Genomic DNA, 14,945 nt, shown 5'->3' with positions numbered 1-14,945 from the left:
TAGGTTGCAATAGGGCGTACGAAGCAGTGTTGCGGAGGGGCCACTCCAGAATCTGAATGACTCATGGATCATACCACAATTTTGCCTCGAGGAATCGAATGACAGTGAAATGAGGACACGGCTTGAAAAAATGAAAGAGAAAGTATGTTACCTCGTTCTGAAAATAGAGCACTTTTTCACGCATGTGCTTTTCTTCGAGCTTCGAACATTCAGAGATCAAAACTTCGAGTTTAACATTATAGGAGTACTTTGAGGATGACTTGGCTGATTACAAGCATGGTACCTTTATAGGAGTATTTTGAGAATGGCTTGGCTGATTACAAGCATGGTACCATTATAAGCGACGAGGATGCTACAATTCGGTCCTTATATAGACTATGTTGTTCCGAAGCTTGTCTATATTTTTCACGCAATCGTGGTTATATGTTTTCAATATCCATCGCGCACACCTATGGTGATGGCACAACCACTGACTCGCGGGTGTGTACGAATAAGCGCTTGTATAGGTTTTGATGCGTAGTGACGCCGGCGCGTTGCTGGTGTTCACTGCAAGCTTTCCTATACCAGCTTGTGCGCCGTCTCCCCTCATACTTCCTTCAGCCCGCCCCCCCTCCTATGCAATACTATCCTCCCTGTGCAAACGCAAGGGAATTTTCGCTCAAAACTTCAAGACACATTGTCACCCAGCTACTATCTATGGAGCATGGGAAGGTGTTTTAAGCAATTGGGCATTCCTTAATTCAATTTCTTTTATAAGAGATGCATCAGTTCACCAAAAATCACCTCAAAGCCTGCGCCTTGAGTCTCGAGTACAATAGTGTGATCACCTGAACAGCTTTTGTTTTTTGCCCGATGATGTTTCATGTAAGTCACAGCCAGCTAAAGGAAACAACTTCTGTTGCCATAGCAACGCGCAAAACAACTATGCGATTGCGGCGTAAAATGCAAGGAAGGTTCTATGCCGCGTCAACCAAACTATATCATTTTGAGGAGCTCACTCGGCAAGACGAGTACAGTCGCGCTTTGTCCGTATGCTCGCGCCTTGGAGTGTAAACTTCTCGAGTGATGTCTGAACCGCTTCCAAGAAGGCGCACTCCCGCACAAAGCGTCGCGGGTGATTGATTGATTAAAACTTTATTTCAGTCCTGAGAAGACGCAGGGAAACCCCGCGCCACCCGGCTAATCCCACGTAGGGACCGTCAAGCCGAGCTTGGCGACCCGTTCACGGGCACTCTGGACGGCCAGGGTTTGATCAGTAAGTTCTGGGCTGCATACGAGCGCAGTCAACCTGTCCTCGCTGAGGGCATCTCCCGTAACTTCATGGATACTCACTAGATTGCATGCTGCCATATCCAACTACTATGAATGGGTCGTGTTTGTTTGACCTTTAGTCTGTATTGCCTTCTCGAAGTTCTTGGTGACATCCAATCTGACAAGTGAGGTACCTTTGTGTCTCTGAACTCATGGCACAAATATACCGATGTATCAACGTAAGCAACCTGGGTTGCTCGAGACGCCGAAACTCACCGAGCTTGTTGAGGTCTTGTGGCAAAAGTGGCGATGGCAGTAGGACAATTCGGGGGTTACCTGTTCTCCAAGCAAGCTCCTCTAACATCATTCACTTGGTCGGTATCGCAGTGATTTATCAAGTGTATCTAAGCCAAAGTACAAGACACACTTTAATGTGTTCAATATGGAGACAGCATTAACTTGTTACTTATAGTTTAACACCCTGGCGTTATAGCTACAAAACCACCGGCTAAATACGCCGTTAAAGATGCGTCTATCAAACTTTCTACTTTTAATAATCGGGTTCAAAATCTCAAAAGGAACGCGTTTTTCTTTTTCAGGATATGAAATTAGTGACGTCAGGGTCGAGGTTGGCCGTGCTCTGAAGACCATGGGTGGTGGCTGCAAAATGAAGGTGCACCTAGCACCGATGAAGAACTTCCAACACTCCACGATGCATTGCTAAAGATTGCCGTGGTTCAAGCTAGCGACGCTGACCTCGAAAGTGTGGACCCGTATGTTTGGGGCACGCTCGTTGAAGTAGGCACTAGCATTGCCAAAAAGGTTGTCATCGCGTTTGTCAAGAAGCAAATCATGGGTTTAGTAGGGAGGCTCTGGGTTGACGATTCTGTTAAAATAAAAATAGTTTGATATGAACCGACTCCCTGTCATTGGTCTTTGCATTATTTTACAGTATGGTTGCCTCGACTCATAATTGTGAATTAGTTAATCATTTATTACAACTTCAGGAAGTAGAAGGCATGGGGAGAAAACCCCTTGTGTGTTTGACTGAGTTTCCCTACCGATTTTGGTTAAAGAAGCCAGAAAAAAAATGACGAGAGAAAAACACACACAAAAAGATAAAGTTAAAAACTCACGTTTGATATATAAGTCCACGAAGAAAGAATTTAGCCCAGGCCTGCGACAGAACATGTCGAAACCATTTTGCAATAAAAGATTTAGCACAGCGGGCAAACATATTCTTAGCATATGGATCCCGTGGTTTGTTCATGGCGTTCTTATTCAAAAATTTCAACGAGCCGCAACTGCTAAATGTGCAAGATTTAGAACATTGTTCTTTATTTAGTATTTATATCTACGAACAAGGCGTGAATTATGAATTGTTAAGACCATTGCAATATCGGCATCTGAGAATATCTGTGCAGAAGGATGATCTTTGGCCAAGTTGTAAATTATGTACATAGCCTACTTTTGTAGAATGCGGAGCTTTCTAAAGAATTTGGGTGTGCCAATGTCTTATACAATTGTGCAATAATTCACTTGAACCATATTCAAAGACTAGAAAAGCAACCTGTTTATATGGTTAGTAAGAACGTAGTTTTTGTGGTTTGAGAGACCAGTAAAACGCTATACAGCTAACTAAACACACGTGGCTGATTTGCACATTCCAGAGCAGCTTTTCAGTAAACTAAACACCAGGAGTTTAAATAATGGTAAACTTATGTTTTCCGAGCCATTAGTCAAACATTCGCACCAGAGTATAATTTAAAATTTATGGTGTGACAGGATTACTTTTGTTTTAGCCACATTATTTTCTTGTTCATGTAGTTTCGATAAGCCTTCTAGTGAGGCCAGTATTCCACAACCTTTTGTTATCAATTTGTCAAGATGTTTATTACTGCAAAGTAGATTGGCGTCATTGGCGAGTTTAACATAAAATGAAACATTTTAAGTGACCATGATGTCGTTAATATATGAATTAAACAAAAAGGCCCCAGCAAACTTCTCTGCCACCCACCTGAATCAACACCTCGCGTTTCTGATGAGCTCACACTAATGTTGACGTATCGATGCCAATGCGACAAATATGAGTTCACGAGTTCAGCGGCACGTCATCGAATTCAATAGCGCTAAATTTGGCAAAAAGTATTGTATGATTAAGCTGCCGAAGGAGTAGGTGGCTTTCTTACCATCATAAAGAATGGTACTACTCGGCATCTTTCTTGAAAGTTTCGAAGACGGAATTCTTTCTGCGCAAGCAGCACAGTTTCGGTCACTTTCTTTTTTTTTTTCTGAAAGCATGTTGCATGGGCATGATAACGTTATCTCGCTCAATAAAACTGAATATACGTGTTAAAAGAAATTTTTGTTAGCCCTTGGAGACAGAAAAAAGGCAATAGCAGCCTCTTGTTAGCAACGTTAACATTATAAACTTTCTGAAAGACCGTCAGTCCGTTAACAACTACTGAAATCAGAACGGTGATAGCTCATTTAATGTGAACAAGTATACGTTCAATAGCTTATGTAGTATTTAGTATTAGCACAGTAAGCTCGTCCATGTTTTTCTCCGTGTTGCATTCACAAGGCCAAATCGCTTTCAAAAATGTTTCAGACCTCTTTTTTGACATTTATTACTTCACGAATTTCACACCTCTTGCTATTTAGCCGATGGAAATACAAGAAATCACCTAATAATAATATGGCGGGGCACCTCTGTTAACGCTATTAGACTGAGCTGATTGTTTGATTCCAAAACATAAAATCATAGCGTGTGCTAGCGTAGACATAACTTTATAAATGTGCAATATAAAACAGCAACTAGGAAGTTCCTGTGTGTGAATGTGGTTTTTATTTTATGCACGCGCAAAATCACTTTGAAGTTGGCACTCTGGGACTTACTCAAATGAAGCGCTATATACCAATTTGTTCAGAGCAACGCAGCCCTTAGGTCTGAGGAATAGAACGAGAAGACCAACAAAAACAGCAGAAATCTGTGCTTTTAGTGAAGCAGCAGCTGCAGCTGATACAGCCCTTTCTCTCTCAATTTCTTTCTCTTTCTACTTATATAAAATATCAGTCATCATGCTACGGCAAACTTTGTATTGTACTGAATGCTGTCATGTATGTGCGTCAAGTTTTGGAGTCAGATATCAGCAAAACCTCAATATAGTTTGAATAGAATAAAACTTTCACTCAGCTCCACGAAATGATTGATCATGAGTGTTATAAGCAAGACCGTATACAATCTGTTCTGTCTACGCTGAAGTCGCAGACTAGTCTAAAATATAGGCAGACGAATGAAAGATGGACGTACGGACGGATGGACGCATGGACGCAAAGACGCATGGGCACAATGGGGGTGGGACAATTGGAGGGAAACTTGGGTGAGCAGATGAACGGACTGACGCACGTATGGATAGGTGGACAGACGGACGCATGGACGGATGGATGAACAGGTGCACGTGCGCACGGATGGAAAGACGTACGGTGCAGTTTTTTTTCTTTTGCAGTAGTGGAACAGGTATTGTGATACGAGTGTGGACGCCGGTATATCGCTGGACGGCGTCCAAAGGTAGCCCCCGAGGATATTGGTTCTTAAAACTTGAGGAGAGCGGCCAGCCACAGTAGAAAAGAGTCAACAAGGAAGCTGTTCGACGTACTGTTCGTTGCGAGTAGATCGCAGAAATCTCTAGCCCTCGGTGAGGGTTTTCTGCCGCATACTTCGGGTAAGTCACATTACCCACCCCACGTCCAGGTGAAAATTGTCAACGCAAATGGGAATACTGCGTTGCGCTGCTCTAAACCTTTCTATTACATCAAATGTTTTGCTTTGTATTTGCAATTTGATGCCTTATTTATGACAGTGTTGTGTCACTTTGTTGTTTCACTTTGTTATGACTATGTTCTTTCAAACGATACAGCCTTTTATCCGCAACCATCTTTTTCGGTATATCGACTGTACTGTACTCTTTTGCTTGTTCTCCCCCCTACAATAATGCCCGTAAGGGCGATGTAGGTACATGTATAAATAAATAAATAAAAATGAGAAAGGCAACGTTGGAAGCGTGAAGACGCCGAAGGGGTAGAAAGCCTACACCAAAGAGGACGTAGTCATATATATATATATATATATATATATATATATATATATATATATATATATATATATATATATATATATATATCTTTGCGTGTGTGTGTGTGTGTGTGTATACGGCACGTTGGTCTGGTGCAGGCCTCGAACGCTTCGTTTAGGCGCTAGTTTCTGTCCCTGGAGTTCGCACAACCGGGTGTTGTCTGTGGCAGTAATTGGCTTAACTCAGACCTCTTTGCACTCAGATGAAAGGCAGAAAAAAAACACAGCATGGCTTAGCTAAAGCACAGCAGTGACCTTGAAGCAACCAGGCCCTTTGCGCCGAGAATCAGCGCAGAAACAACCTCGAATTATATAGCCTTAGCCTAGAAACAACACCCAAGCTATCTAAAGCCTGCATCAGCTTGCAAGGCCTCGAAAAACGTGCAAGCATCCACTGTGGTCACCGGAATTGTTCAGCTTCGCTGTTTCAAACCTTGCGTGGTATTGTGCAAGCTCCGCCAAAGTTTCGGTGTTATATTTGCCAGTGTATGCAGCTTCAACATTGCGATTTTCATGCAAAGAAACCAGGTAGCTATTTCAGGGTTTCCACGTATTTGCCTCGTACTTTTATTTTTGCAACGCTCTCAGAACTTGCATTATTCTAGTAAAAAACACGCATGAATTAGTCACCAAGGATTACATTCTTGTTCTGATGCAACAAGCATTGCTGAGATCAATCAACGTGTCGTCGCATAAAAATGACATCTGCATTCATCTTTTCAAGATATGAACGACAGTGAATTGGACCACGCACTAGACCTTTCCATTAAAACAAAATTAGTACCGGACACTTTAAGTGCAAACATGTTCTAGTCTTTTAAATGAATATTAATTTTTACCTTGCTTACACTTTCAAAAGAAAATGGAGAAAGTGAGCAAGCGAACTACTTTCTATTTGTGCGCACATTTCATAATATTGGCTATTCGAGAAATGGAGTCACGGCTTCGGCATGAAATATTAATGTCAGAAGCCTCGCGTATTCTTTGAAGTCACACGAGAACCACAGCGAATATCTCCATTAGCCGTTTCCTTTAACCGACGCATTTCTAAAAGAGAAATTAACGTAAATTAGTTTTAGCACATTACCCAGGAGTCGAGCGCTTTAGTAAACCTCAGTATTGCGACCATTGTTTTGCTTTTCAGGAGATACTGGCAGTTCATTCGTTTCATAATCTCATAATTTTTGGAATCGGTCATGTTTGCTGATAGAATTCACACCCAGCGTTCTGCCCATAGATATTTTATTCAACAAACGATATCATATATACTCAATGTATATAGTGCCTCCATGCCATCATCTCTCTATATTGTTGCATTTATTTTTTTCTTATGATACTTCCGTCATCGTTGTTATGCGAGATCATCTATTTAGTACTCATAGTCGTCTTTTCGACCTTTTACTAAAAAGCATTGTACTTTTTTTCGCTTGCTTCCACTTTGTGAACAGCCGGTTAGAAGGCATTACCCCACCAATACTTTACGTAGTAAATCTTGACAGCACGCAGAATATAAAAGTCATTCTATCAGTTGATGACTTTGGGCTCCCTGTCTAAATGCAGCATTATGCGTGCGTGACATCAAAAGCACGCCAATTCAGTAATAACCTTGATTTCAGTGGTCCGTATTGCTCCGGGTCAATTGTTTACTTAGTAACGGCGTTTAGATGTAACATCACCATTCTTCCAGTAATACTGCACAGGGGATCCCAAAGCTCATTTATTATATCATCACAGCATAAAGGTGTCCAAAAAGTCTGAATATAAGTCTGTTAGAGAAGTATCAGACTTTACTTTTTTTTTGCGAGCACCTGATGGATTTGAAAGAAATGGGCTTGCATCCACCAGCCTTGAACTGTCGTGCACACGCGTGATTTTCTTCCCGTCTGTGAATAGCGTCAGTCGCTGGGACACAGTGTTTGTTTGAGTGAGAACTCGTAGTGCTTTCGTCGTTTTTTTTTCATTGCATGGAAAATGACGGAGTGACTGCAACAGCACTACTACATCAAATTTTGAGATTTGGGCAATTTTGGGCAATTGCCAAGTGGAAACCCTTCGGAAAATCAAGACAGATTTCGGGGACGACGCCATGAGCCGCACACCAATTAATGAATGATACAATCAGCTTGAAGACAGCCTCACATTGGTGGAGAATGATGTGGGACCGTCGTGTAACTAACCGAAAACTGCCGTAAGAGGTAGACATCAGCACTCTTTTTACACAATTCATTAAGACCAAACCGTCGGCCATGAAGAGAGTTGCGGCAAAATTCGTGCCAAAACTGCTCATGGTTTAGCAAAAGCAACTTCGTGTGAAGTCTCACTGGTCATGCAGAATTTAAGAAGCAGTGACCTTGACATCATGTACACCATTATTACTGGTGATGAGTCTTGGTTGTATGGGTACAACCCGTAAACCAAATTTCAGTCGTCATAAAGGAAGCATTTCACGTCACCATGAAGAAGAAGGCCTGCCAAGTGCGCAACAACATAAAGTGATGTTCAGTGCTTTCTTTGACTCCTGAGGTGTGGTACACCACGAGTACGCACCACGGGGACAAACATTCACAAAAGAGTACTAAAGGGGTGCTTCCGACGCCTACGTGAGGCCGTGTGGCGCAAAACATCCGAGTTGGGATCTACAGGAAAGTGGCGCATCAATCACGACAATGCTCTTACACATTCTTCACACTTCGTTCAGAATTTTTTGGCCAGAAGTCAGACCTTTGTAGCTCAACAGGCTCTTTACTTTCATGATACGGCCCCCTGCCACTTCTGGCTGTTTCCAATGCTCAAGACGGCAATGAAAAGAGAGCGATTGCAGACAAGGGAGGACATTAGAACTGCAACGACAGCTCTAAACTTTATTTCGAAAGAGGCCTTCTCGGAATGCTTCCAACAATGGGAGCACCGCTGAGAGAAATGTGTGGAGTTGCAAGGGTACTACTGTGAGGTGTAATAGGCTTCTTAATGGTCTCATTACATCAGTATTTTATAATGCGAAGCATTTCTTGGCGAACTTCGGCGACTTTTAGCGTACCTATCTATCTAGCCGCCTACGGCTTCTAGCTCTCCTGGCTGCTTCGATATTACTATCGATACCAAACTTGGTATGGCTTAGCATGGCTGTATAAAGAACAAGCTTGACTAGTCCTAACATGAAAATAATGACGTGCATGTCATTAATATTATGATTTACAATTCATGGTCCTGCAGCTCTTGCGTTCATTTCGTTGACATGACATGTTGCAAAACTGGTATTACATGCCATGATTGCATGACGATTACAAGCGACAGACCCTAACATAAAAATGATGTCGTACATGACTTCCGTGGCATGATTATCATGTCGGGATGTGTCGTTTACTTTCGTAATCTATTCACGTCACATGATACCACATCACATTCACATCACATGATACCAAAAACATACGTGGAGCTAGCGAAACGCTCGTGAGCACGCTATGAGCATGGTATGTTCTTACATGACACGCGTGTCGGGATTATTATGCTTGTACCAGTAATATATTTAGTCATCCATTGACGTCACGGAACACAAATTTGGGTATACGTAGAGCTAGCAAAACTGCCGTGAGCGCATCATGAAGGGCCCAATATACTCCAATGTAGCGTTGAGGCGCGCGCACGCTAGGCCCAGCGACGCTACCTTAGCAAAACACGAGCACTCTATAGTCTGACGCCAGTCGCGACCAGCGTCCATCGGTGCGGCCAGACAGCAACTGGAGCGAAATGCGACATGCTGCAATCCGTGATGATTCGTCACCCAGACAACACTGCGTCTCCCTCTTTTCAGCAGGCTGCTATAGCAATGGCCGTGGCGATTCCGATGCGCACGCGCATTTTCACTGATTCTCGAGCTGCTGCACAAGCGTTCATGACCGGATCAGTCTGTGAGCAGGCGGCCCATCTTCTTACCAAAAGACCACATTGCACGGAAATCGACGGCCACATCACCTGGTTTCCTGCCCACATGGGCAAGGATGTCCACCCTGTTATCCCCAATGCCAATGAGCTTGCCCATGCCCGAGCACGCGAACTGTCCCACCGTGACGGGCAATCGGCATCTAATTTTGGGGATGGCATGCGGCAGCTTGATTCGCTCCTCATCTTTAACGAAATTTGCAAAAATTATCAATTGGCCAGGCGTAGCTTTCCGCTCCCGCACCCGCAACTCTCTAGGGCCCAGTCAGTCACTTTAAGAAGGCTGCAAACGGGTACTTACCCGTCGCCTTTAGTGTACAGCAAGTTTATCGACAGCATAAAGCCGCAATGCCCTCATTGCGAAGAGAGACGTTGCACGTTACCCCACATGCTCTGGCAATGCGCGGCGCTGCGCGATGGCGAGCCTCTCAGCACAGAAGCTGCCTGGAGGACGGCAATTACCAGCTCGGACCGAGAGGTCCAAATCCGGGCTGTCCAGAGGGCCCGCAACTTGGCGGAAGGGCTCGCTCTTCCTGTCCCCACGTGGGTGCGGCCCGCAGCCGACCCTCCCTCTTGAGGGGAATCGGCTCCTCAGAACAATTTGTAAGTAAAGTTCATTGACTGACTGACTGACTCCCTCTTTTCGCGACGGAGGAACGCCGGACGCGCTGAAACGGGCATGCGTCAAAGCAACGCAACGCAACGCAGCACGCATCTGCCAGTATATGGCAGGACCGGCGTCTGGCGTGGCAACACCGGTCGGACGCAACAAAACGAACGCCGGTGAGCAGGCACACCACGTCACGTCGAAATGTATTGGCGCTTTGAATGTGGCATGTAGTCGTGTAGTCACATGACACGCATCTCATGAAATATATACATATCTATATACGCTGAATGAACTTGCAGATAGCATATTTGAAAAGAAAATTGCCTTTACTAACGTTTTAGTAAAGGCAATTTCCTTTTCAAGTGTGCTATCTGCAAAGTTATTCAATACAGAAATTACCTGGACTTGTCATGCCTTCTGTCTCTCTTTCTCTCTGTCTATATATATATATATATATATATATATATATATATATATATATATATATATATAGGCAGGCATGGTGGCGAAAATGGCCGTAGCGTTGCAATAAGTCAAGTAGATCCTCCAAGAGAACGGTAACAACGGAAGTGTTTAATTCGACAGTTTCGGCCAGAGTCTGGCCTTCATCAGGAGTCATGGTACATTCTGTTTGCGCTCACATTTATAGTATTTTGGGTAAAAAATGAGAAGGAAGGAACGGAAAAAAAAAAAAAAAAAAAAAAAAAAAAAAAAAAAGTTTGAAAAACGAGAGAGGGAAGGATATCCAGAAAGTTCCAGGTTCCACTGTGCTTCGCGAGTGGCGTCGTCAGTGTGTATTTTCTTAGTATTGCGTTCAGTGCAGTTTGGTGGCGGTCCCTTTATTGTAGACGGGGCCTGGCTAAGGTAAGGGCTTGCGTGTCGCGAAAAATGCTTTTTTTTATTATTATTTTTTATTTTTTATTTTTTAAAGACCGTCACTAATTCGGCGTCGGGGACAGCGTTCCGAGGCTCCAGGAAGTCGGCGCGGGAGAAAATGTTTCTTAAGGCGCTGTCTGTCGTTTTGAATGCTATTTTGCTCTGCGAATCCGCGTTTGGGGGTTTTAATTGTGTATGGGGTGGCCCTTCTATATGTCGGGCTTTGTTGTCGAAATGCGGGAAGGGTTTCCAAACTGCGAGAAAGGACGTTTGAAGTGATTGCTATTTTGTACTGGGAAACCGCGTTCGGGGCGTTTAGTTGTGTATGTGGATGTCGGGCTTTGTTGCCAAAATCGGGGAAGGGTTGCCAAAAGGCGAGAAGGGGCGTTTGAAGTGATTGCATTTTGTTCTGGGAATCCACGTTCGGGGCTTTTAGTTGTGCATGCGGTGACCCTTCGACAAGTCGGGCTTACAACTATTGTTCGGTTATTCAGAGAAGTAGAAATAGACGACAGTGGTTCACTGAAACACGCAAAGATATTTGTAGTTGTCCAGTCCTCGTCGCCGCCACAGTGCCGCGAAATCTTGAACTGTTATGATTACAATTATAAACTTACATATACACACATACACCCCCATACATATGTGCATATGCATAAGTACATATACACATATAAATGCATATGTATATATTATAGTGCTTTGATTGCTGCAAGTGTACCCGGACTTTCATTTATGCCTTTTTCGAGGGTGTTAAATCGGTGTATGAGGTATGATTCACGTTGTTCACGTTCCCGGTTTGATTTAAATCCTGTTTCTAAAAGTGTGACTGACAATTTGTCGAAGGAGTGGCCGGGAAGGTTAAGGTGTTTTGATAGAGGTAGATTCGGCGCTGATTTCGCGTGGGCTCTGTGATTATTGAAACGAATCCTAAAGGGTGTTTCCGTTTGTCCGATGTATTGCATGCCGCACACGTTGCATTCAAGTAGATATACCACATTAGGGGAATCGCATGTTAGATTTCCTCGTATGTTAATTGAAAAGTTGGATTGTGTGCTGCTTGCCTTGCTTGTATCTCGCATCGCTTTGCATACAAAACATCGAGGCTTCAGACAAGGTCGGCATGAACTGTCGGAAGTTGAAGTATTGATTTGGGAGTTTACAAGTGTGTCTTTGAGGTTGCGTGTTCGTCGGTAAACGACGCCAGGAGCCGATGGGAATGCACGTTTTAGACGTTCACTTTGTTCCAGTATGTTGTAATGTCGTTTAAGGATTTTGTTAACGTTGGGGAAATTCGTGCTGTATGTTAAACATAGGTGTGTCTGTTGCAGGTTGTGTTGTGGTGGCCGCTTCATCAGAAGGTCATCACGCTGAAGTTTTCTAGCTTTTTGAATAGCGTCATCAATTACATGTGGAGGATATTTCTGTTTTTCGAGCACGAGTTTAAGCTTTTGTGAGCTCGCGTGGAAGTCAGTGTCTTTTGAGCAAATTCGCTTAAAACGGTGGGCCTGGCCGTATGGAATGCTGTTTTTACAATGGCGTGGATGATCACTTTGGTAATGGAGGTACTGTTGTCGATCTGTTGGTTTGCGGTAGAGGGTTGTGGAAAGTTTATCATCTTCTATTATTATGGTAACGTCAAGGAAATTTACGGTTACTTGTGAGTAGGTGTGTGTGAAGTGTATGTTTGGATGCACAGTATTGTAAGTATCGATAAAGTTTAGCAGTTCATCCTCGCTGTGAGTCCAAATAAGAAAAATATCGTCAATGTACCGCCTGTATAGGAGTGGTTTCAAGGGAGTTTGGGACAAAAATTCGGTTTCTAGTTCTCCCATAAAAATGTTAGCATAGTTTGGTGCGAGTTTGGTACCCATGGCGGTGCCGCTGATTTGTCGAAAGTACTCTTGGTTGAACTCGAATGAGTTCAGTTCTAATACAAGTCTTGTGAGGCTTGCGATGGCAGAGAAATCTGGGGTGTCAGGTTGTCTATGGTTTGTGTATGTGTTTTTTAATGCCGCTATGCCATCATCGTGGGGAATATTTGTATAAAGTGAAGACACATCAAGGGTAACTAAGTATGAGTGTTTCGGAATGCGCAGGTCTGCAATATCTCGAAGAAAATGTGAGGTGTCTTTTACGTACGACCCGAGAGTGCACGGAATGTGGCCTATTAATTTGTCTACGTACCCTGATATGGGCTCGGTTACTGTGCCTATACCTGAAATGATTGGTCGGCCTGGATTACCGGGTTTATGAATTTTTGGGAGTATGTAGAAGCGCCCTGGACGAGGGTGTACTGGCCACATTAATTTGTGCTCACTGCGTGTTATTCTTCCCTCGTCCAACAGCTTCTTCAGTTCTGTTGCTACAATACGCGTGTATTTCTCTGTCGGGTCCCCTGGGAGGCGTTCGTAGAATTTTAAGTCGTTTAGTTGACGGTATGCTTCTTGTAGGTAGTCGGTTGTATTTAGGACTACAATTGCCCCTCCTTTGTCAGCGGGCTTTATTATTATATCAGTCCTAGATGTTAGGTTTTGCATACTCTTTTTCTCGGATTTTGTCATGTTTTCCCGCTTTCCCTTCTGTCTGTGATACTCCTGTAATATATCTTTCTGGACCGCGTTAATATATAAGTCCAGACACTTGTCTCGATGACTTTTTGGTGTCCAATCGCTTGTTTGGTGGCGGGGAGTCTTTGGAATGTTAGACGGCTTGTCCAAGAAATATTCGTGCAGCCTCAATTTTCTAGCGAAGTTGTCGAGGTCTCGGAGTAAGTGAAACTCATCGAAAGATTTTCTAGTTGGGCAGAAGTTTAGTCCTTTAGATAATAGTTTTACTTCATCAGTTGACAAACTCGTGTCTGATAGGTTTATAATCGCAGCGTCGTAGTGAGTGTTGATAGGTGTTTTCTTGTTTGTGCCGTGAGTTTCCTCGTGGGTGAATGTGTTGTAGTCATACAGTGTAGCGTCTGGTAGTGTGGGGTTGGAAACATTGTCTCTTTTAAGTTTCTGTATTTTAGTTTTCTTGACCTCTTGGTATTTATTCTGTTCGAACTCTGTTAGTAGGGTGATTTCCTCGTTTGATAAGTGGTTGTTGTCGCGCAGAATGGCGTTGGTCATGTTGGTCAGTTTCTTTACTTGTTTTTCACTGTGGTTGATTGCAATTTCTGTTAGCTTGAGTGATGCTTCTAGAAGGACGTTTTGCCATGCGGCCTGGTTGTTTTCGTCGAGATTTGTGGCGGCAGGGGTGATGGAGAGTGTCACGAACGTGGATTCCCAGAACAAAATGCAATCACTTCAAACGCCCCTTCTCGCCTTTTGGCAACCCTTCCCCGATTTTGGCAACAAAGCCCGACATCCACATACACAACTAAACGCCCCGAACGCGGTTTCCCAGTACAAAATAGCAATCACTTCAAACGTCCTTTCTCGCAGTTTGGAAACCCTTCCCGCATTTCGACAACAAAGCCCGACATATAGAAGGGCCACCCCATACACAATTAAAACCCCCAAACGCGGATTCGCAGAGCAAAATAGCATTCAAAACGACAGACAGCGCCTTAAGAAACATTTTCTCCCGCGCCGACTTCCTGGAGCCTCGGAACGCTGTCCCCGACGCCGAATTAGTGACGGTCTTTAAAAAATAAAAAATAAAAAATAATAATAAAAAAAAGCATTTTTCGCGACACGCAAGCCCTTACCTTAGCCAGGCCCCGTCTACAATAAAGGGACCGCCACCAAACTGCACTGAACGCAATACTAAGAAAATACACACTGACGACGCCACTCGCGAAGCACAGTGGAACCTGGAACTTTCTGGATATCCTTCCCTCTCTCGTTTTTCAAACTTTTTTTTTTTTTTTTTTTTTTTTCGTTCCTTCCCTCTCATTTTTTACCCAAAATACTATAAATGTGAGCGCAAACAGAATGTACCATGACTCCTGATGAAGGCCAGACTCTGGCCGAAACTGTCGAATTAAACACTTCCGTTGTTACCGTTCTCTTGGAGGATCTACTTGACTTATATATATATATATATATATATAGGTATGGGATATGGCACAACGGGAGCGTTGTCAACAAGGATAAATATATTTATTTCCCAACAGTTTCGGGAGGGGACCTCCCTTCATCA

The 14,945-nt window shown here is 43.5% G+C and overlaps 1 protein-coding gene and 1 long non-coding RNA gene across 7 annotated transcripts in view; one reads left to right on the top strand and one right to left on the bottom strand.

The window, feature by feature from the left end:
* Nucleotides 1–2,153, top strand: part of LOC142797387 (uncharacterized) — a 57,716-nt gene extending 55,563 nt beyond the window's left edge. Inside the window, exons 2-3 of the long non-coding RNA XR_012893899.1 lie at nt 1,144–1,255; nt 1,851–2,153. This is a non-coding gene — a long non-coding RNA (uncharacterized LOC142797387). The remainder of the gene's footprint in view (nt 1–1,143; nt 1,256–1,850) is intronic.
* LOC119177753 (uncharacterized) overlaps nt 1–14,945 on the bottom strand; it is a 48,133-nt gene that overhangs the window by 29,091 nt on the left and 4,097 nt on the right. For all 6 annotated transcript variants that reach the window (XM_075887333.1, XM_075887335.1, XM_075887337.1 and 3 more), the window contains exon 3: nt 2,388–2,428. In XM_075887333.1, the coding sequence (XP_075743448.1) occupies nt 2,388–2,428 (41 nt within the window). The remainder of the gene's footprint in view (nt 1–2,387; nt 2,429–14,945) is intronic.

Source organism: Rhipicephalus microplus, chromosome 1 (genome assembly GCF_043290135.1).
Source record: "Rhipicephalus microplus isolate Deutch F79 chromosome 1, USDA_Rmic, whole genome shotgun sequence".
Taxonomy (NCBI): Eukaryota; Metazoa; Arthropoda; class Arachnida; order Ixodida; family Ixodidae; genus Rhipicephalus; species Rhipicephalus microplus.
The sequence above is the reverse complement of the archived record's forward strand: the minus strand, read 5'-3'. Positions and strand labels throughout refer to the sequence as shown.